The 23,271-nt window shown below is 36.2% G+C and overlaps 1 protein-coding gene across 1 annotated transcript in view; it reads left to right on the forward strand.

Moving 5' to 3' along the window:
- The window catches only part of ROBO2 (roundabout guidance receptor 2), a 582,138-nt gene that overhangs the window by 403,161 nt on the left and 155,706 nt on the right, over positions 1-23,271 (forward strand). The window contains exons 3-4 of the mRNA XM_060010476.1: positions 16,001-16,158; positions 18,883-19,003. Of these exons, the coding sequence (XP_059866459.1) occupies positions 16,001-16,158; positions 18,883-19,003 (279 nt within the window). The remainder of the gene's footprint in view (positions 1-16,000; positions 16,159-18,882; positions 19,004-23,271) is intronic.

A 23,271-nucleotide genomic window follows, 5' to 3' on the forward strand; every position in this document is an offset into this window, starting at 1 on the left:
TGATATGTGTGATCTTGTTGCTTCTTTAGATTGGGTAGTCATAAAAGGGAAACTCAAAGAATTGTCATATAAACTGAGATTTGATGGACGAGAAGAAGAGAGCTAAAAGAAAGTCTTAGGGGAAGAACATATCACAGTGAATAGTGTAGCAAAAGGACCTGAAGAAGTCTTTGCCTTGCTAGAAGAAGAGAAGGGCCAGTGTGGCTGAGGGAGAGGGAACAAGAGGAATGGGTATCATGAGATGAGAGTCCAGATCTCAAGATGCCTTGTAAGCCAGAGTAAGGATTTGGATGTTTCTGTAGATGTGATGAGTCTTTTGGAGAATTTTAAGCAGAAGGATGACAAGATTTGTTTTACAATTTTAATGAGGTTACTCTGTTGGCTATGTGAGGAATTGACTGTAAGAAGAGTAAAAATAAGATTATTAAGAGTCAGCTTTAATATTCCCTGAGAGATGACAGTGACTCAGACCAAGTGATGGGGTGGTAGTAAAGAAAAATAGGCAGATTCTGGATAAGTCTCTTGGTAATTGGGGCTTACCAATGGACAAGATGATGATGATGTGTGCATGTGAGGGGGATGTCCGTGGGTGACAGAAATGGAGGAAAAATAATTTGTTGATAATTTATACCCGATTGTACCACAGACAAAGACACAAAAGTTTTGCAGGGTGGGGGAGGGGGAAGATTTGTGTGACAAAAATCAAGAATTCAATTTTGGTCACGTTAAATTCAGAATACTCTTAGACATTCAAGGGGTGATGTCAAGCAGGCAGTCTGGAATTACAAGGAGCTCAAGGCTGGAGGCATTCATTTTAGAATCATCAGCATGGAGGCAGGACTGACAGAGGTTAACTACGAAGAATTTGTGTCCGGGAGCTCTCCATTTTTGAGTAATATTGACTATGTTTTAAGAACAAGGAGTTTCTGGCAAAGTACAGTCAAGAGTAATGGCTAGAGGGAGGAAAATTATGAAAGTATCTCAGAACACAAGATAAGAAATACAAGCTTAAATTAGATATATTTTTGCAGTGCTTTAATGGTATTGGTTTCATCATGTAGGATTTGGGGGAGAGTACAAAAAATCACTATAGTTATTTTCCATATCTTAACTCTCAGCAATATTATCAAGCAATTTCTATGGCTAAGCTACTACAGGAGAGAAACATGGAATAATCACATCTATATTGGAGACATAGCTAATTTCCAATATAGTTTCCATCCGACTCTTTTTAGTCTTAGGAGACACTGAAATAATACCTAGTGAAGGCAATTAAATGTAATACTTGATTAATATATCTATTGTATGGAAAGCCTCTTCTACCTAAACATTAAAAATATTCAGAAAGAAAGAAAGACTATGTTAGTGTATTTTAGTATTATCTCAAATGATTTTGTCTCTAATGACCACCTTTATCTAATGGAAAAAGAATAGAAAAACAGCAACTAAGACTCTGCAGGAACAAAATTATTTTTAGAAAAGAACACTTTTTAGTTATTGGGCTGCTTAATTTTTGAAGACTATTGAAAATATACAGTGAACGTTTTATTATACAAATATATTCAGTTTTGAAGACAATTAAATGATAATAAAGCATTTTCTTTTTCTTTACATCATATTACAGTAACGAAGCTGTTACCTCTCCAGATGCATTTAATGAGTTTTAACTAACATTTTAAGGAGCTGACATTATCATAAACCTAAGAATTAGACAAAATTGAATTTACTGGTATAGAGAAAGATTCCTTGAGCCAATTGTATTGTTTAAGATGGACTATAATTCATTTTATGATATACCACCATCTTTCTATAAGAAAAACTATATTAATGGATCATTATACTTAATCTTTTTTTATCCTTTTATTCCAAGTTTTAAAATAAAAAACTCATGATGTTTTTATACACTCAAATCATATGAGTATAAAAGGCACAGATATATCAAGGAAAATAAACCAAAATTTTTATAAAGTTAAGGTTTTTCACATTTTTAAAGGAGAAATCATTTATAATTTTCTTGATTCACATATTTAAAGTGGGCTTATAGAATCACAACTTACAATTGGGGAGAATTGAGGAACTTTTTTAAAATAAGTGATATTTTGCCTTTTATGGGTCATGTGTTGACAGTGAATATATGTGATGGCTTTAAGCCTCTCTCATCTAGAGCAGTTACCACTGCTTGCTCCTTCCCCTATAACTTCCTCATTTTGTATTCAGTCCTCTGTTGAGGCACTTAAGAGGCCTAGGTCTAGATCAAAAGGCTGTCATCTTACTCACCTTTATATCTCTTGTACCTAGCTCAGAGTTGGCCTTCAATTCATCTTAAATGAAGAGACCTTCTTAACATTAAATTTTTCTGAATATTTATTCTACCTTAGAAAATAACTAATTAATCGAGTTATATATTTTGATCTCCAAGGTCAGACTTATTACCATTCTACAGGTATTTTGTTGGCATTTATATTTGAAAGCACCAATTTTCTGTAAACTTGCAGTTTGTGTCACTGAGTGACTCTTGTGAGAAACCAGGTTTCCTTACCTTCTTCCCAACTCTTTGTGTTGAATCCAGCTGGAGCAGATGGTATACTTTCAAAACACTCTTAGTCAAAATTATTTTTCTTTATACATTGTAAAATATACATATTAGTAAGTAATTAATACACTTACAGGGTTCAAAAATCAAAATGTATGAAGTGCATATAGTGAAGTCTTCTTCTCTCATCCCTCACTTCCCACTTTTGTTTTTCTCTGCAAAGGCTTTGTTATTATTAGTTTCTTGTGTGTCCTTCCAGAGATTGTTTTTTGTACATGCAAGCACATTCCAGCATGTTTCTTTTTGTAATTAATTAAAGCATACTGTGCATGTTTCAAACCCCGCTCTGAAGCTGGCCCTGATAAAATGACTTTCTTGTTGAAAACAGTTTCCCTCCTTTGTATCCTAATACATTTTCAATGTGGTTCTATGATGCTGCATGCTTTTTTTTCTTTCAGATTGTGATTTTTGACTTATATTTTGGTAACTTTCCTAAATCTTTTTAGCACCCTTAGGGCAAGATCTCTGCTTGAAATATCTTGTACTTCTAAGTGTGATAGGTACATAGCACCTGTCACCATCAAAATATTCAGTACCTACTTTTTAAATAAAAAAGAAACCAATGATTAAAAAAACTCTTCTGTTATCTCAAATTAGTAGTTACAACTAGAACTAATTGAAAAGTGAAAATATCTAATTTACTTGGTATCAATTAAACAAAGCAAAATTAAATATCATATTAAAATCACCTTTTAGAAATGAGCTGGGTAAAACTTTTTGATTTGGAGGAACCAATGATATTTTATTGCCCAGATAATACTTTACAACATAAATAATGATACCTAAATACGTTTGACTTTAGAATTATACTGTTATATATAAATCCTAAATCCGATAGTACTCACTCGTAGTATTTATCACCATCCAGTAGCAATTGCATAGTATTTGACTGTCTGACCCTCAAGACCTTAAAAGAGGAATTATTTTATACACAAGATAGGGTTCTTGAAGATAGGGTTCAGGGTCCCTTTTTTTTTTCACTAGCATTCTTAATTTCTAACAACAATAATAATTCTTATTTCTGAAGTGTTTCCTTTGCTTCACAATGTGCTTTACAAAGATCGCTTTCTTTATTCTTCATAACTATCCAAAGACATAAACTTTAATATCCCCATTTTACAGATGAAGAAGGTGAGCTTAACATGGCTGAGACTTAAGACCATCAAGTTAAGTAGCAGAGCCGAGCCTCAAACCCAGGCCTCTGACTAAGCCCATTATTTTAACCACAATACCATATTGCCTCCCCGTCAAAAAGTAATAGTTCCATAAACATTTATTAAATGGAAGCTCTAGGTATCGTGAAAGGAACTGGGCAAACAGTGGAGAGGAACTAGAGTGCACCTAGAAATAGAAAACAGTGTGAAGGTCTTAAGATGGAAAAGAGCTTGCTATGTTCCAGGACCTGAGGAAAGGCCAGTGTGGGTGTGAATTATGATTGAGAGGGCAAAGATGAGGCAGTAGAGATTTTTAGAGAATAAACTGCACAGAAGAAAAGAGGAGGGTAGTTAACATTCTGCCTCGATGTCCTGGAACTGTCCTGGCATAATTATGAAGAATGCTTCCATTTACTTTCTCAAATGTTTAGTATGGAAGACAAAATAATAGGTAAGGTTAAAGATTTTAGATTTCAGAAGGAATGAATAAAGTTTTCCCCAGCTACTTGTGATATTAGCAGGGAAATGAGAAGTCTTAGAGTCCATCAACTGACAACATTCCCAGTGATGAACTGAAGCCATATCTCCTAGAAGCTTACTGAAGCAAAGGTCTTCCTTTTAAGTAAATGTGGAAAAAACCATTTCAAGGGCTGTATTAGCCATGTGCTTTAGACATCACTGGATAAATATATGTAACATCTCATTATTTAGGATCCACTAATTCATTTTGAAAATTAACCCATTTTCCAACCTCTGATTTTCTTATTTGGCCCACATTTAATACACGTATTTTGCCTTACATTCAGAACAGTTATAATTTGATTGTTCATTGAGAGTATCAAGAAAAAAGTTTCTAATTTTACCATTTGTAGAAAGTTTGGGGAAGAGTGTGGTGAAGTGGCTGATGAAAATGGCCCAAATTAGGAATTATAATAATTTGTGAATTATAATAATTTTAATAATCTGGCCTCACAAATAGCTTTGATTAGAACTAAGCAATAAAGGTTTGGCAGACTTTCTGATAAATCTTACTTATTAAGTTTTGGTACTCTCCCAGGCAGAGAAGCTAAAACAATCACATGCAACTAGGTGGTTATCTCCATATAGGCACCTCACCAAGCAGGAAGGAAGTGGCTCTGTTTATTTTTTATCCACGACTATTTTGAGAGTAAAATTGTACTGAGTCTTAGTCCTAGGAATAACCATGGAGCCCAGAAAATAAAAATATAACAAAAAACTCCGAGGGCAATTTGATTTATTGCCTTATTGCTGAGCATATACTCTGTGGCTGACCAAGGCTACAGAGTATGAAGAAGAGGGGGATTTTTCTCTAAACCTCCATGCTTAATATGACTTCTTTCTAGTTTCATGTAAGATATGAAGGTTTGATTAGAGTTTACATGAATTTTAAAATATTTAAACACTTTTGGGGAAAACATACTTATAATACATTTTCATCATGAGAACTCAGTATCACACCTTAAAAAGATATCCATTATTTGTTCTTTGGTATCAGTTTGTTTTCAAAGAGTATATGGCAAGGTTGGATGGGGGCCTGTAGAGTTAGCATCAGGAAAAAAAGAAATTGTGCTACTCATAGGTTCAAGCACATTGTTTGCTGGTTGTTGTCAATGATATAATATGAATTTTCTGAAGTAATTTAAATGTGGTCTCTAGCACATTTGCATTCATAAAAAGTGCTTGGATATGCTTCTTGCTTCCTCTTCTCCTGCTTAGCTGTCAAAATATGGTGATGATTTTGAAGATTTACAGTAGATGGGTAATGAGATTGCTGAATATTAACCGCAGCATTGAGAATTCATTTGGTAGCAAAAGAAAAGAAGGTTACTGGGTCTTTGGGATAGAGCAGAGAGATGATAGAGCTTTTTTTTAATCAGCCAATTAAAAAGTAAATATGCTATGTTCTGGATTAGGAAACATTTCAAAGTTCTTGTTATGTAGTAATCAAATAGAACATTTCCCAAAGGTCAAATTACATCCATTTCGGCAAAATTCCTGAAGCTTACAGTAATGCCCATATTTTGCAGTGTGGACGTATGCAAATCTTAATATTAGATAGGAAAGACTAAAGAGCCCACAGGCATGTGGAACATGATTTTTTATTATGTAAATTTCAGGTGTACAGCATTATAGTTCAACAGCTATATATACTACAGAGTGATCACCGCCACAAATTTATAAAAACTACTTTCATTGTTGCATTTGAATTCAAGTAAGTCTCATGCAGTTATGCTTTGGTCTACGTTCCTGTGTAAAACAGGGAAGTAAAGAGCATACTCTCCCAGTGGTCATTTTTAAGTTCATGAATTATGGTGAGATTCACTGTTACACTCTAAATCAGACCACTAGTGATTATGGTTATGAAATGTGTTGTTAAAATAGGTGAAATGATGGAAATTGTGAAATCAGCAGAATCATGTTGAAAGCCCATTACAACATATAGCTCAGTTATTCAGAAATGTGTTGAGTTTCAGGTAGACGGGGGAAAAAAGATAGAGCAATAGTAGTTTCGAAGTAACTGGCATTCTTGACAAGGAAGGTTGACCTTGACCTTCTTCTCCTTCCAACCCTCATTTCATCAGCAGGGGTGAGATTACTTTGAGACCTTGCCAATAGGTAATAAATAACACATAAATTCCAGGACACCCTTGCACTGTAGGGTGCCCTAATGTGTAATAATCCTTAGACTATTGAGTTTGTAACTCATGACATCTGGCAGTTACTTGGCATTGTAATTCATGCTGATCGGGCACGTCAGAATACACCATGGGAGAGAAATATCAGAGCACTAACCCACTGATACTAGGAAAGGGTGAAATGACAGAGGTACACAGCTGCGCAGACTGTGTACCTCTGTGAACTGTGCAATGTTAGAATGCTGTAAAAGCTAATGCCTTCAGATAAGGACTAACAAGGCGGGAGGAGAGTAGGAATCTATTGGGATCCAGAATAAAGCAGCACATTAATATTTACTTGATAGCACTTTATTTCTTTATTCAAATTGACAGATGTAGCCTTAAGGCAGTAATGAGTCTTGAAGTTTGAATTTAAATAAATACTTATGTATATTTTATTTTATTTTTATTTTTATTTTTATTTTTTTGTGGTACGCGGGCCTCTCACTGTTGTGGCCTCTCCCGTTGCGGAGCACAGGCTCCGGACGCGCAGGCTCAGCGGCCATGGCTCATGGGCCCAGCCGCTCTGCGGCATGTGGGATCTTCCCGGACTGGGGCACAAACCCATGTCCCCTGCATCAGTAGGCAAACTCTCAACCACTGCACCACCAGGGAAGTCCACTTATGTATATTTTAAATTTAAATGTGCACTTAAATAAGTATATAAGTATATTGAATTAAAATTTTTTACAGATATATATATATACAAATTATATATATATAAAATATAAAAAAGATTTGTCCCTTTCAATTTTTTGTTTTCTTTGGTCTTACAGTGAGAGCTAAATGAGGCAAAAAAGAGAGTGTGGGAGGGCTTCCCTGGTGGCGCAGTGGTTGAGAGTCCGCCTGCCGATGCAGGGGACACGGGTTCGTGCCCCGGTTCGGGAAGATCCCACATGCCGCGGAGCGGCTGGGTCCGTGAGCCATGGCCGCTGAGCCTGCGCGTCCGGAGCCTGTGCTCCACAACGGGAGAGGCCACAACAGTGAAAGGCCCGCGTACCGCAAAAAAAAAAAAAAAAAAAAAAAGAGAGTGTGGGAAAAAAATGAGAAATAGTGGGCCAAAAAAAAAAAAACATTCCACAAAGCGCCTGTAACAAGCCTTCCTGATACCTAGAAGCCTAACTTCTTTAGCTGAAGACTTGAGGCTCTTGGGACATGAACCAGGTTGAAGAGCTAGAAGCAGACAGATGGTTATTTGTGATCGTCCTGTAAATGTAAATGCTATAAAGATGTTGTGATTATTTATTTATTTACTAATGCCCCAACCCAGATTTAGAGAAAGTAGGAGGCAGTATTTAAGCTTGAAATAATCTGGTGTTTCCCTTTGTGACCATCTTGAGAAACATCACTTAATGCTTTTTTTAGGATTAATCTGTGTAGTTCTGAATTTTAAATTCAATGTGTTATTTCTTCCAATATCCAGAGGTATAGCTATCTCTGTGACTGAGATTGAAATTAGCAAAAGGGCAGGTGCTGGAAGGAGGTTGGGTAGCAGAGTAGAACATTTTGGGGATGTGGAGAGTTTTTGTTTTACAGTAGAGGAAGGCCGCCTTGAACACATTTAGGCCAGTGCCCTCAATTCTACACACCGTTCTCCTCCTGACTTACTATTATATTTGGACACACCCTCTAAGTTCCCCTCATGCCTTTGAGTTTTCTGTGATTCTGGAAACATCGATCCCACATGACCAATTTTGTGGACAATGGCACTTTAAGAAAAAAGAGGAACTGATTAAACATTAATTAGCCTCAGTCCACAACTTCCTCACAAGCTAATGGATAGGGTATGCAGATCCCTGTCGAATATCAGATGCTAGGCTTTGCCAAAAATAGGACTTCCAAGTGTTGAAGGAGTGCCAACTGCTGGCTCCTTAACTCAAACCAAAGGAAATGATTACCAGAGACAGGCCTCGAGTCTGCCGTGGTCAGATGTCACCAGTTTGCAGTGCCACATGTGATCCAAGAGTTTATGAATGATCTCAACTCTTGGTCCCCAAGGAGAACATATGCATTACAGAGGTTACGGATACAAATTACAGAGAGCATGATGTTTCCATGCAATTTCTAAGAATCCTTCAGCAAGTTTTAAACATTAATGGAAAACATTAAGGAAGGCTTGGCACTCTTAGGGGGACTTCAAATTATATTGCGGATGAGGACAGAACAGGGCTAAAAAAGGATTCGAGAGTAAAGACTTGGCTAAGGAATTTGGAGCCGGCCATTCCTCTTGGACGAGTTGTGTGTTTGTGTGTTTTATTCCCTGCAGAATTCGAGGCTTCACAAAATGCTATGACTTGAAAATGAGCAAGTCGCCGGGTATCCCTGTTCATTTATCATGCTCCAGTTCATACCACTGGTTTATCTGGATCATTTGCTGAGTGAATTTGCTTGCACAGGGAATCTTAGCGGGATGAGGGGTGAGACCTTCTCATTTTGGAATTGTCAGCATGTTGCAGAGGTGCCAGAGTGTCAGCTTGCACAGCGGTAGCAGGATGTCTCCCCACTGAGTTCTTTCTTTCCCATTCCCCTTCTGTGCAGAATAAACCACTTATGACTTGTTCCCTAAATATCAGATCTTGTTGTCTGTTTAGCTGGTGGCTGGCCTGTCCATTCTGACCATATCTTGTTTGATGGTACCAAACATAATAAAGTAGTTTGTTGTGAATGATGGTTCCTCTTTAGATTTATTAGGTCTTTCGGTCTTTGCAACTTCAGAAAAATACAGAATTATTGTAACTTATCCGTGTAGAGCTTTCAGTTGAAGGGGGAAACTCAGTTTCAACTGGCCTAAAAATGAAAGAAAACTTCTTTAGATCCCATACGTAGAAAGTCCAGATTTAACACAGTCTTCAGAATTGGTTCGTTCAGTTATGGCATCAAGAACCCAGATATGTTTTCTAGTGTGCAGAGCCTCAGTTTCATTCTGAGGCTGGAGCTCCCCCTGGGGTCAGAGCATGGCTGTCAACAACAGCCATTTACTGCAGCAGGACAAGACAGTGCACTTTCCTGGGAAGTAGAGTAGAGGACCTGAACTTCAGGCTGGCTGCGGCGATTACACCCGATCATTCCCCGTGGTGAGAGGTGCTGCTGGTGATGAGGATAGGAACATAATGTGTACCAGTGGTAGAAATGGCCATCACTGTTTTTCCTAACCCACTGTAATATTTACTATGATATACTATAATTTGTGCTAGCAGTTTTATTGCTTACACATAAATATGTTGTTCCTTTGAGTGATTGATTTCTGACCTTTTTGAACTGCCAGGCTTTTATTTTAGAGATATACGAGCTTGTAGGTAGGCAAGTTGAGTGCACTGTCTCTTAAATCCTACCAACTTAAATTGTTCTTCAGAAATGACATTTTGAAATCAAATTAAAACACTGTAGTGTATTTTATACAATAAGAAAAAGACTGCAGCACACCCTTTGAAGAGGAGTTCATCAATTTGATCAACCTGTCAAGTATACTTGATGAACTCATCTGATGCCCTTCAAGATGGGAGCCCTGGGCTTCCCTGGTGGCTCAGTGGTTGAGAATCTGCCTGCCAATGCAGGGGACACGGGTTCGAGCCCTGGTCTGGGAAGATCCCACATGCTGCTGAGCAACTAGGCCCGTGAGCCACAACTACTGAGCCCGCGCGTCTGGAGCCTGTGCTCCGCAGCAAGAGAGGCCGCGATAGTGAGAGGCCCGCACACCGCGATGAAGAGTGGCCCCCGCTCGCCGCAACTAGAGAAAGCCCTCGCACAGAAACGAAGACCCAACACAGCCAAAAATAAATATAAAAAAGAAATAAATTAATTAAAAAAACAAAAAGGTGGGAGCCCTGTGGTGGGTAACCTAGTCCCGTGTAAGTGTAAACGAAAAAACTTTTCAGATGATTGAATCTGAAGCTGACACTGAAGGAACAGTATGTGTTTGAAGAAAGAAATAGGAAAAAGTAAGGGAACAAAGAGGTATCTGGGGAAGATTTTCAAGCAGAAAGACTACATATGCTAATGTGCACTGATAATTAGATGTTCCTCTGTGTGTCTACGGCAAGAGGGTTGCAGAAATGTATGTGATGAGTGTGGAAATATAAACACAGAGACCTGATTCTATACAACATTTGATATCACATTAAGAAGAGAATTTTTTCTTAAAAGCCATTTAAAAAGTTGTAAAAAAGGAATTGATGTCATCGTATGTGCACTTTAGCAAACTCATAATAGCCACAATAGAGAGATTAAAAGAGAAATCAGAGAAAAAGTTTAAATAGGATACCCTGGAAGTAATTAAGGAAGAGATAAGGACATCCTGAACTAGGGCAGTGGGGACAAAATAAATAGATACAGGTGATATTACAAATCATTGTAGCATAATGACTGTGCGTAGGGTCTAGAGTCAGACCTGCAGGGTTCGGACTCTGTACTTGTCCACTACAATAGGTCATTCCAAATGACCTATGACATATCCATGATGCCAGGTTTTGCACATAGTGTGTACTCATTAAATATCAGCTATTATTGTAGGGCAATTACTTTTAAAATAGGGAGATCAAAGTGTTACTGTTGTGCTGCTGATTCAAAAAAGCAAGTTTAAAAAAAATTCTTGTTATTTCCTATATTATGCATGACTAAAGCCTTCTGACGGTCCTTTTAAGTATCAAGATTTACTCAAATTTTGTATTCTTAAACTAAAATATGCACTGGATGGGCATCTCTTAGAACTAGTCGTCAGTCTTCCACTGAGAAGTCTCTTGCTGCACAGCTCTGACAGCTCAGGTGCACATACAGAGAGAAATCCTCCTGGCGTGGAAGCCTTGTGATCAGCGTTGCTTTGAGTTGCCAGAGGTTTCAACTGCTGCTAACCGTGCTTTTAATTACATATCTCTTTTTAAATTACCTTTCCCGTGATCCGTTTAATTTGTTGTGGATGGTCTTCTTTATCTGAAGGTGTGTATGAATACTTTCATCCATAATGCTTTAGGCTCTACATTTTTAATAACTGCTTGGAAGCATGTATATGTTGTAAGTCAGAAATGTATCTTTCAGAAGTCTGCTAATTATGCAGTCTCATTTCATTATTATTGCTAATTTATTTTAAAATGATGAAATGTCAGAGTAATGATTTGCCTTGTCTCTGTTGACTGAGGCAAAAAAGAATTTTGAGAACTATTGAATTAGGACAGAAGGGAGAGGACTTGGTGAGCTATAGAATGTGGGATAGTAAGAAGCAAAAGTCCAAGAGGTCTGCTCTAAAGGGATACCTAGATGTAAAGCTGTTTTAGGGCACTGTATTAGTTACCTATTGCTGTATCACAAATTACCACAAAACTTAGTAGCTTAAAACAACACACATTTATTTTCTTACTGTTGGTGGGTCAGGAACCCAGACATGAGTTAACTTAGTCTCCTCCTAAGGATCTCTCACAACGCTGCAATGCAGATGTTGGTCAGGGCCGTGGTCTCACGTAAAGGCTCAACTGCAGAAGTTCCCAAATTTCAGTAGTTGCTGGCAGGATTTGAGCTCTCAAGGGATGTGGACTGAAGCCTCAGTTCCTTGCTTACCGTTGGCTGAAAGCTGCCTTCGGGTCATTGCCAAATGGGCCTCTACATCGAGCAGTGTGGCATCTTGCACGATCAGAGGAAGCACATGAGGAGAGAGACAGAAAGACAGACAGAACCAAAAAGATGAAACTTACAACCTTTTGTAACCTAATTTTTGAAATGACATTCCATCACTTCATTAAAGGCATGTCACCCCGTCCAGCCCACAGTTAAGGGGAGGGGATGAGACAAAGAAATAAATACCAAGAGGGAGAGGTTATTGTGGAGCGTTAGAGAACAAGCCTACCACAGGCACCGTCATGTCATTTCTGTTTTATACAGTATTCCTTAACCACTTTATAAGACACTGCCAAGCACATTGCAGTATTCAGTGTCTTCTTGTAGAATTGAATTAATTTGTTACAAATCTTTATGTCATGAATATGAACTCTATCATATCAAACACAGTAGTAATTCAGAATTTATTGATCTTCCAGAATAACTTTCTAAGTCACCGTGCATGTCAATGTAAAGAGAATTCAAGTCTAACCCAGGTTATGACTAGCTTAGTGAAGTCTCATTTGTGTTTTCAGCTCATAGAGAGAAATGAATATTTGGATTCTAGCCAACTAGTTTTCTCTTTTTCCCCATGGAGATTTGAACCCTTGTATTCTAAACTTAGATCTGCAAGCAAGTACTATATCAAAAGTGTGCCTATTATATCTTTTTTTCTTTAAAGTACAACTTACCTCTACCCTGCCCCCAGCTTTTGTCTTTTTAACCAGATTCTTTTCAGTTCATCATGTTTATTTCTCTTCACCCTATTTAAAGACTTGTTTGGAGCTTTAGGTAAACACATATTGCTGCATGCTCTTGTTTTGGCTTACTTGTCAAGCCACATTGAAAATATGGCTTCCAGTTCTTTTTAGAATAGGAGCTTAATGAGAAAAAATATATAGACTCAATTTGGACTTGCTTTGCTTTTTTACATTTACAGGACAGTTTTAGTTCCCGTTATCTAACATACATAAATCCTTTCCTGTAGAGAACACCTTCTATTTTTTATCACTTCCCATAAAGCAGAGGGCAAAATCCAAGACAGAAATGAATAATTAGCAAAAATTTGGAAACAATAAATATTTCATTTTATTTTGTTGACATTTGTGAATGGGTATACAAACGTCAGAAACACAGAAGCAGGTATCAGAACATTTATACAATTTGAGATGAGTAAAAATGACTTTCTATTTCCTAAGACAGATTCTATATTTGTTTGCTGTGCTAGAACCTGCTGAAAGGGTTGTTTTTCTCTTGAATGTTTTATTTGAGAGAGAGAGAGAGAGAGCGAGAGAGAGAGAGAAGAAACACATTTTATTATCCCCAAAGATGTAAAAGAAATGGTATCACTAAGCAAAAATGAATTACTCTATAAACCCCAGAGAGCATTTTACAAGTTGAAGAGGGTACAGTACCAATTATACTATTATCTCACTCTACTCTCTGGGTGAATAGTCGGAAAGCCTAAAATTACAGTTGATGTTAGATTTCTTGGCTTCATTTGCAAATTGGAGTCATTTTCTTTTTTTGTCAACGCCATAAACACACGTTATATTGTTTAAGAGCAGCAGCCCCTAGTTTGTTATGATATTTTCCTCCTTTTTATCCCCCATATCAAAGGACCTTTTTTTTTTTTTTTTTTCTCTTAATTTGGCTTGTTGCAGATTGATGTAATACTGTGTTTCTGAATCATCTGCAGTGGTCCTAAGTACCATTTGAGCAGAGGCTTTTTGGCTTACTTGTCAGGAGACCAGTTCTGGAGAAGGTTCTCCAACTGGCCAGATGTGTCATTTTGGACCAGATTGAGAGCCTGCCAAAACACCACTTGCTGCCACTACCGGATATTGTAGGGGTGCTCACCACCCTGTTACCATAGTTTTGCGGGTCTTAACATTGCATAAATAGGCAGCTGTTCTGTATTCAGGATATAAATGAGTCACCAGCTTGCTCTACCTTGAGGATTTACCTGCAATAGGGAAGCACAGTGTTAACCCCTTCTTACCCTCCTGCATGAACATCACATTTAAATGCACACTTCCCTCAGCCCATTCAGAAGCAAACCCCTATGCATATAAATCACATCCTTCTTGCCAGTTAGACAAGAGAACCGAAAAATGTGCAGTTCATTGTGCTAAAATGGAACACATTTCCTCAGCAGCTAAAGCAGTAAATTAATCAGCTTATAACTAAGAGTGAGCAATTTGTGCTGAATTCTTTCTTACTGCTCCTTCAGTAGGAGACAAGGTTCTCTAATCTCATAAAAGGTCATGACTTCATTAAGATGGAAAACCATGTTGCAAGAGACAAGAAAAGAAAAGCCTTAAAAGTCACTCAGTTGTCTCTCTGGACCTATTTTCAGGACAGGGGATTTTTATTTATTTGGAGAATGACAATTAATCTGGAGACTTGGCCCAACAAAGAAGCAGAGTGCTGAAGTGGGTCTCATTACAGGGCATGAAAAGCAGTTGGTTTGACCTAATCCACATTTGCAGCAGATGATTTACATAACAAGTTAGCACAAGCCGCCCAATTTTGATTTTAAATGGCTGACCAATTTCAAATAGCTTGACCAATTTATATATAGAAAATGTATGTGTGTGTTCATATGTATATATGTATGCAGGTGTGTGTATATATATGTACACGTGTATAACACACATACATATACACGCATATATTTGTGTTGGGGGGGTTATTTTTTACCCCAAGGTACATTGGGAAAAAACCTTGTCTGTGTTAGAATATCAAAGAATAGGAAAGGTCAAGGCAGTTACAAAAAGTAGAGGCAATTGTGTTATATGGTATATTAGCTGGTCTCAACTACATTTTTTATTGAAGTATTGTTGACTTACAATATTATATTAGTTTCAGGTGTACAAGTAGTGATTAAATATTTTCACAGATTACACACCATACAAAGTTATTATAAAATATTGACTATATTCCCTGTGCTGTACATTACTTCCTTGTAACTTATTTATTTTATAACTGGTAGCTTGTACCCTTTAATCTCCTTCGCCTGTTTTCTCAACTGCTTTTTCTAATGTTTACCCTAAAATAGATATAGTTCTTATTTGCTAAATAAAACCAGCATTCTGCAGTCTGATAGGACCGAGTCATTTCTCCAGGCTTTTCATTTTGCCAGGGGAAGAAAAGTGCACAGATAGATAGGTGACATTTGGAGAGCTAGGCATGCCAGATTTTCGGAGGTTACAACGGAGGTCCAACCTGCTGTTCTCCTAATGAAAGGAGGGGAAATTCAGACTGGCAAAACCGCTATAAGGGATATCTCTGCTCCGAATGTCACGCTGCCCAGATGTCGCTCGGCAGGTGGAGATGCAGACAGAATGAAAATGTAGCCCTGTGTATGTGGGTGCTAGTGCATTGCAAGGGTGAACAATGAGTCTATCTTCAGAAGTGTAATGAAAACAGTGTGGATCTTGTCCATATTCATGTCACGAGAAAGGGCTTTCTCAAGGAGTTCTCACCCCACTTCCCCTGCCAGACTGAACAGGCATACATGCTCCCAGGCCACGTGCACATGACTTGTTTCAGGGCTTTAAGTATAACAAGTATAACAACTTATTTTAATGCATTTATACACATGTATGTATACGTATATGCTTTTTAAATAGAAAATGGGATCATACTACATAAACAGTTTTATACTTTGAGTTTGTATTAAATGTCAAAACTATATCATGAATGTGTCTCATCTTATTTTCTTTAGGCTTATCTCATTTTAAACTCAGATTTTATAGCAAAGGTTCATAGTCATAGAGTTAATCATTTCCCTGTTGATGAAGCGCTTAGATTGGCTCTAACATATTTTAAGATGGGCGTGGTTCTGTTCTCAGTAAATACCAGTGAATTTTATTAGAACAAAGTAAGTTAAGACTTGAAGTTACCTTTTGCAAGAGGAAGCTAAAGTTACTGTCATTGAGTTTTCTTTTACTACAATTGTTTTTCTTCAGTGTTACGAGATGACTTCCGGCAAAATCCCACAGATGTTGTAGTGGCAGCTGGAGAGCCTGCAATCCTGGAGTGCCAACCTCCCCGGGGACACCCAGAACCCACCATCTACTGGAAAAAAGATAAAATTCGAATTGATGACAAGGAAGAAAGAATAAGTGTGAGTTAAACTAAAATGGACCCCTAGAGAGATTGAATATCAAGGCTTAAAATGGATGTATTTTATTATTTTATTTATATTATTTATAATATTTTATTTATATTATTTATTATTTCTTGGTAATAAAGTTGTAGAACTGTATTTGAGTGCTAATTACTATTTACACTGTATTGAAAGGACTGAAAAAAGGTAACCAAAAATAAAAACTTTGGAATGAGGCTTCAAATAGTCAAATATTATATAAATCATGTGTATATGATATATTAATAACTGGACCAATCTGAATATGTAAATATATCTTTGCAGTAGAATACTGATGTCGAAGCTCTTTTTAAGATCTCCAAATGCATCTATTGATCATGCAATACATGTGTCAAAGTGTAAATGATGGCCATAAACTGTATTAACTAGAACATTTCTTTTCATACTACTTTCAAAATTATAAGAGGAAATAATTTGAGGTGATAAATATTTGAAGCTCTTTTCCAGTTTTTCCAACATAATATTTATAACTAAAATATTATATGAAAACTCATTTCAAAGTTTAAGAGACAGAAAGTAAAATCAATGTAAAAATAACTGCCCGGTTTTGCAGTTTAACCCTTGTAGAAAAATAGTCTGTTTTCAAGGGAAATGGATGATCAGGTTAATCAGTCAATTAATATTCAAAATGGAACACCCAGAAAATGGTAAAAAGGTAGAGAAATGGCATATAGTTATTTTATTTTTTCAGAAGATCCATTCAACCTGTGTATGTGAAGTTTGTGAGAGCAGTCCACTGAAATAGTAGATAATGCCTCAACCTTCTGACATGGTTCTTAGTATAATTTTTATACTCAGTACAATAACTGAGAATTAATATATTTTATTTAAAATAATCTCAACGAAACAAATGTACCATTTCTATCAAAAAGTCCACATTTTCTGGGTGTCTATTCTCTTTAAAAATATCTTATAAATGAGGTTTTATTCTTATGTGTACATTGTGATTACATCATAACACAGGACGAGAGAGTCCATGCAAAAGATCACAACATATTCCATATGATTCTGGCTTGAACTGTTGACACTGTGAGGATCTACAGTGAAAGATAATTTGGTTCTCAATGGTCTGTGCTCGGGTACCAAACTTATGAAAATGTGCTCCTGTTCAAGATCTTTTTCATGTTTGTAATCATTTAGCTTTTGCTTTGTAACAAATGACCCCCAAATACTGTGATTTATAATAACCATTGCATTTACACTATGATTCCGGGGGTAAGCTGACAGTTCTTTGCTCTGGGCTAGCTTGGTTCATCTTTGCTAGGCTTTCTCATGCTTCTGTGGCTTGTTTAAACATGTGCTGGCAGCTGGGATGATCTAGGATAACTTTACTCACATGGCTGGCCATTGACTGTCTCTCAGCTGGCCATCTTGGTTCTTCTCCTCACGGCCTCTCATTTTCCAGCAGGCTAGCTCGGGCTGGTTCTCGTACTGGTCTCAGGGTTCCAAATGCAGCAAGAGAAGGCAAGTCCCTATATGCGAGTGCCTTTCTTCTGGTGAAATGTTGCTTTAGTTCCACTGGTCAAATCGAATCAAATCATATTGTCACACTCAGCTTCGGGGGAAGGAGAAATGGCCTCCGTGGTTTAAACCTATCATTTATTATGCTCTACTGCATACAGTTGAGAATAGGTTGACTATGTTTTCTTCTTAAGTTAAAAAAAAAAATGTTGAAAATCTCTTTCTATGACATGGCTAGTTTTAGAGCCTGAATAAGTCTGATGAAAACGTACCTACTTGAGTTTTGTCTGCCTGTAAAATTAAAATTAAAGGAGGAAACCAGCATATTCTTATCTCATATCTCTTTAAGAACACTCAGTCATTGTAAAGTTAAGATTGTTGAACTAGATAAATAATAAAAAAAAATTTTTATTGGAAAAGAAGCTATAAGTTGATGATTCACTTACTAAAAACCTTATTCTGCTTTATTGTACCCTTTAACTAAGAGACAATTTAACATTATTACATTTGTTTATTTAAACAAAAATGCTTCTCATTTAAGAAACATTTAGGGACCACATTTTAGAAGCCAATGACTTGTACCAAGTCATACTCATCATTCAAAAAAAAATTTTGTTTTTATTCAACCTGACCTCCTCTTCAAAAACTATCTCATAAATATAGTTAAGATGAGGCAAAGATAATTTTAATACTAACAATTGAAATGTAAACTCCATGAAAGCAGAGATTTTTACTATTTGGTTGACTATTGAATCTCAAAGGCCTAGAACACTACCCAGCCCATAGAGGTACTCAACAAATACTCATTGAATTCTTCTGAGTCAATTAGATTTCGTTATATTATCCAAAGCAGATATCTAGTACTTCGTTCTGATGACAAATGTCAATAGAAATTCATTCAACAGAATCTCAGAGTGAAGACCAACCACTGTGGTTTAATGGGGGCAGTCACAAGAGTCAATAGGACCAGGCAAGAGAGAGGAAGACTGCCTTAAAGAAGCATTCTCTAGAAAGGAAATATGGAGGCTTACATTGAGGGTGAATTTAAGAGAAGAAAGTACACGTGCAGATGCCAAAATAGTGGTAGAATTTTGTGTCTTAGACACTCAGCTATTTCTTTTAGAGAAAAAAAGTGTGCTTAAATATTAAAAATTATTTATTAGTGACCTTTCTTTCTCTGTTTCTTTTCCTTTCCATTTTCTTTTTTTTCAATTTTAACAGATCCGTGGTGGAAAACTAATGATCTCCAATACCAGGAAAAGTGATGCAGGGATGTATACCTGTGTTGGCACCAATATGGTGGGAGAAAGAGACAGTGATCCAGCAGAGCTGACTGTCTTTGGTAAAACTCTCTTTTCAATTATAAATTGCTATTTACTACTTTTCCTTTTCCTTTAAATATTTTTGCTAATACCAAACACCAGGCCATACAGGGACAGTTACTTATGACTTGTGGTGAGCTCAATAGACTAGAATTGTCTTGTTTTCTGGTTCTGTCTTTCAATGAAATCTTTGATGTGAAGAAAATTAAACTTTTGAAACATTATTTTACCTACTTTATTCATATATATTTATAGGATTTTGCCTTTCATCAGGATATAAAAAACTGTCCTTTCTCAAAATCTATTTGAGAGATTATATACATTTAAAGTTTATCACTCATTCCATTGTGATGCATTTATGAAGTATTTCTTATGTGCATGACACAGAGTAAGGTTTTTAAAAATTAGAGAGTGCAGTGTATAGCCATTTCACTTGTGTTCTAATTTAAAAAATTTCAGATTGAGCTATTTGCAGTTTTACCTCATGATAAAAAGACTAGCTTGCTATTTATACACACGCAATCAAAATTAGAAAAAAATTGATCAACTATTTTGCTATAATATTCATGTTTCTTCAACTTAAAAACCAAAGGACTTTTTAGCTGGAGTAATTCAATTAGTTAGTGAAAACGTGATTAGATCTGTATCACAGAAATAGTGGAGAAAGCATTAGGAAGGAGAAAATTGGAGGTAGTAAAGATGGCCAATTAAACGAAAGTAAGGAAAATGCTACAGGGCAGCTGTGTAAAATTGAAAGAGAAATACAATGGCAGAAAATTGGGGAAAATGGGGATCCTAAAGATGCTGGAAAATGAAACATTCCTTTAGATGACATCAAAGTCCCACTGAAGTCCCATTCAAGTATCTGTATGGAAATATATATGTATACTCACAAACGCACTCACAAACACATACACATATGTATATATATACACACATATATAGATGCGTGTGTATATCTATCTCTCTCTATATATATTTGAATAAAAGAGTCACTATTGCAGATATTATGATTTCTTTTTTAAATGCAAGAGATAATTGTGAATTTCAAATTACTTTTTTGTGTGTGTCAGTAAAATAATCTTCTGAATCTGTGCATGGTATGATAAGATCCTATGTCATTACTCCAGAACACACTGAGGTAGCATCAGAATCTGGCATACATCCCTAAAGGAACTTCTTTTGCAGTTTGGGATGTGCCCCCCATGGTATAATGGGATCCCGTGCTGTGATGCAAAAGAGAGCCATATTATGGTTTCCACTACATTTAGAGTGTTAGGTGTGGTTTATGAATATGTACTAGAGTGCAGGCCTCTCTTTTCAATTGCTCTGAGTATCAGGTAATCTCTGGTAATACTCCTTGTGGATACTAAGCAGCTTGAAGTCCCAAATGACAAAACCAGGATCCCATAATTCATTAAAGGAATTGAACAGTAAAAATAAAACTGTTCAAAGTATGCATGTAAATTTCTGTCCTACAGAGAGCTCAGACAATATCAGTTTGCCCTTACATTTCATGCAGTTATCTATCTATAAGAGTCTCAAAATGTGCTTCACTTCGTAATGAATAAAATACAGTTTTGCCTGCTAAGATATGAAATTAGCGGTCACTGAACATTAGCATTGAAAACCCACAAGTACAGCTATTCTATTTAAAGAAACACTCATCTCTATTCTTCTGTAGCTACCACCAGCTTTGGAACAGAAAAATGTTTCATTACAGCAGTATATATTGCCTTCAGAAGAAAATTGAAAGGGTTTAGTGTTATTACCCAAGCAATTAGACTTACCAAATGTGACTTGTGTTATGAAATATTCACCCTACTTTCTCTAAAAATATGATGAGAACTGAAGGATATCCCTAAATATGTCAGGAGTTACAGGGGGGACTTCTAAATTATTTTGATAGTAGCTATAAACCAAAAAGATTGAATTTGTCTACAGGCAGTTCTTCTGGAACAATTTGTTTAGGAAGCTGAGAAACGTTTATCTCATGGTGTAAACTAGTCAGAACTGACCTAAGTACAATATTAAGTTGAGGGAAAAACTAAAATTCCATAATTGATAAGAAAACAACATCCAAACCTAGAAATAAAACATAAAAAGAGTAGTGATGGTCTAAATCAAGATTGTGACAAGTATTGCATGGGAAAGACCCCCTCCTGTACCTTGATTCCCCAATTCTTAGAGAAAATAAAGTAACTAGTGTGCTATGTATAATGAGGCCTTCTTTAGTTTATTTTGATGCTCTGTATCCAGAAAATGTTTTCTAGTAAACCTATCTGTATTTCATCGTTGTTAGATATTCTATCTCTGGTGGGAGGTTTATAAATATAAAGCTGGTTAGTGACAGTGTACCTCTCCTCTCTCAATTCTATTTTCATGTAGCAACACTTCTGCCTTTAAAACTCTGGCTACTATGACAACTCTGTACTCTTCCAGCTTTTAAATGGAAGTTTTTAAATGTCCTTTGCAACTCCATCTTTAAGATATATAATACAGAAAAAGTAACTGATGATATTTAATTGTTCAAAAATATAATTCACTTATAATGGCAAGGAAACCAATGAAAAGGTTAAAGGGTCTTTACCAATACAATAGCCATCTGCAAGTATTTTGACTCTTTAATAAGTGGGATTGGACTTAGAAGTTTTTTAGTTTGAAAATTTCAAATTATGCTTTAAGAATCTGCGCTTTAGGAAAAGTCTTAATCAGTGTGACATAATTTTCAAAATGTTACTCTGCCATACTCTCTGAGTCATTTATGCTGTTTGTTCTTCTTTAATATTTGCTGACCATAAAGTAGCATCCTAGTTAAGTGGCAGTACCAAATCTAAAAATTAGAAGTAGGCATCACAGAGCAGAAGGACACTAAAATCTATGGCACAGTCTAGATGTCTTCATAAAGAATACTTTGTAGCAATTTACATATGTTAATTAAATTCTAGAGATCCTGAAGACAGAGAAACTAGAGTTGAAGTACATAATTAAATTTCCAGTTATGTGTAGGTTTGGGATGTCTGTTATCTAGAATTTAACTATCATTAAAAAGCAACTAAAAATAAGAATTGTTTCCTAATTATTTTTAAATGTTTGTAAAAGTAATACATGAAAAAAAATTTTCTGTGTTACATTTCTAATAGACATTAGAAGTATTGCAAAACTTATGATGAAATACAGAAAGAGCTTGCAACCTCCCCTCCTCCCAACACACATACACACACACACACACACATTTCTCATCTTTGAACATTCCTGTAAGCCTGTTTTATCTTTTTCTTCTGGGATTTATTTCCATATATCAATGTGCTTATTCTGCAATTTTATACATTTTAACTTCTTATTTTGGAAGATGATGATTTGGCCCACTTATACTCCCTTCCCCAACTTCTCACCTGTACTTTCCCTTCTTATTGTCTTTTCCCTTCTTTGTCTTTTCAGTATATTGACTTTAGAAACATTGACTATATTAATATTTAGAATTTAAGTTATTATAACCTTGTAAATATTGACTGTGAGCTAAGTGTTATGCTATTATAATGGCATTACTTTTCTGGCACTATATTTGGTCTTCTTTGAATTAATAATAAATCCATTTTTCCTTTTACTTATGTTTATCTATGCCTGTCATGAATTCTTCTTGAAATCTTCAACGGAAGGTTTAAAATTCTCTAAATTCTATTTAGCTATTAAGTCTACTCTTGCTACAGCCATCCGGGAGGCGTCAGACTTCTGCCCAGTCCAACCAGCCTGGATTCTATTTAGATCTACCCCAGAAACTTCATTCTGATATTCATCTTCCCTTTCCTTTGATGCTGGATTCCCTGTTTCCTATATCCTGTATTTTTTTTTCTTGTTTAACTCCTATATTCAGAACAGTGTTTCTCTCCTGATTTCTCCTTGACTAGAGCCTAGAGCACATTCCAGACCAAGCTATCTTTATTCAATCCAAAACTTAATGGATACTTCAGCTGGTTATAGAATTCAAGTTTAAAAAAATATTTTTGCTCGAAATATTAAGGTCGCCACTTCAATATCATTTTGCTTCCATCGTTACTGTTGAGGAGTCTACTGTACTTTTGATCCCTATGCGATCACTTTCCTTTTTTTTTTCTCTTTCCAAACTTTACTTAGTACCTTCTCTTTATCCCATGGTTCTGAAATGTTTCAATACGATGCCTCATTTTGGCACTTTTTTTCTTTTACTGGTTGGACACTTACTGAGCAATCTCAATCTAAAAACGCTCTATTCATACAAGTCAATGAAATATACTGTCCATTTTTTCTA

This window comes from Delphinus delphis, chromosome 4 (assembly GCF_949987515.2).
Source record: "Delphinus delphis chromosome 4, mDelDel1.2, whole genome shotgun sequence".
Classification (NCBI taxonomy): domain Eukaryota; kingdom Metazoa; phylum Chordata; class Mammalia; order Artiodactyla; family Delphinidae; genus Delphinus; species Delphinus delphis.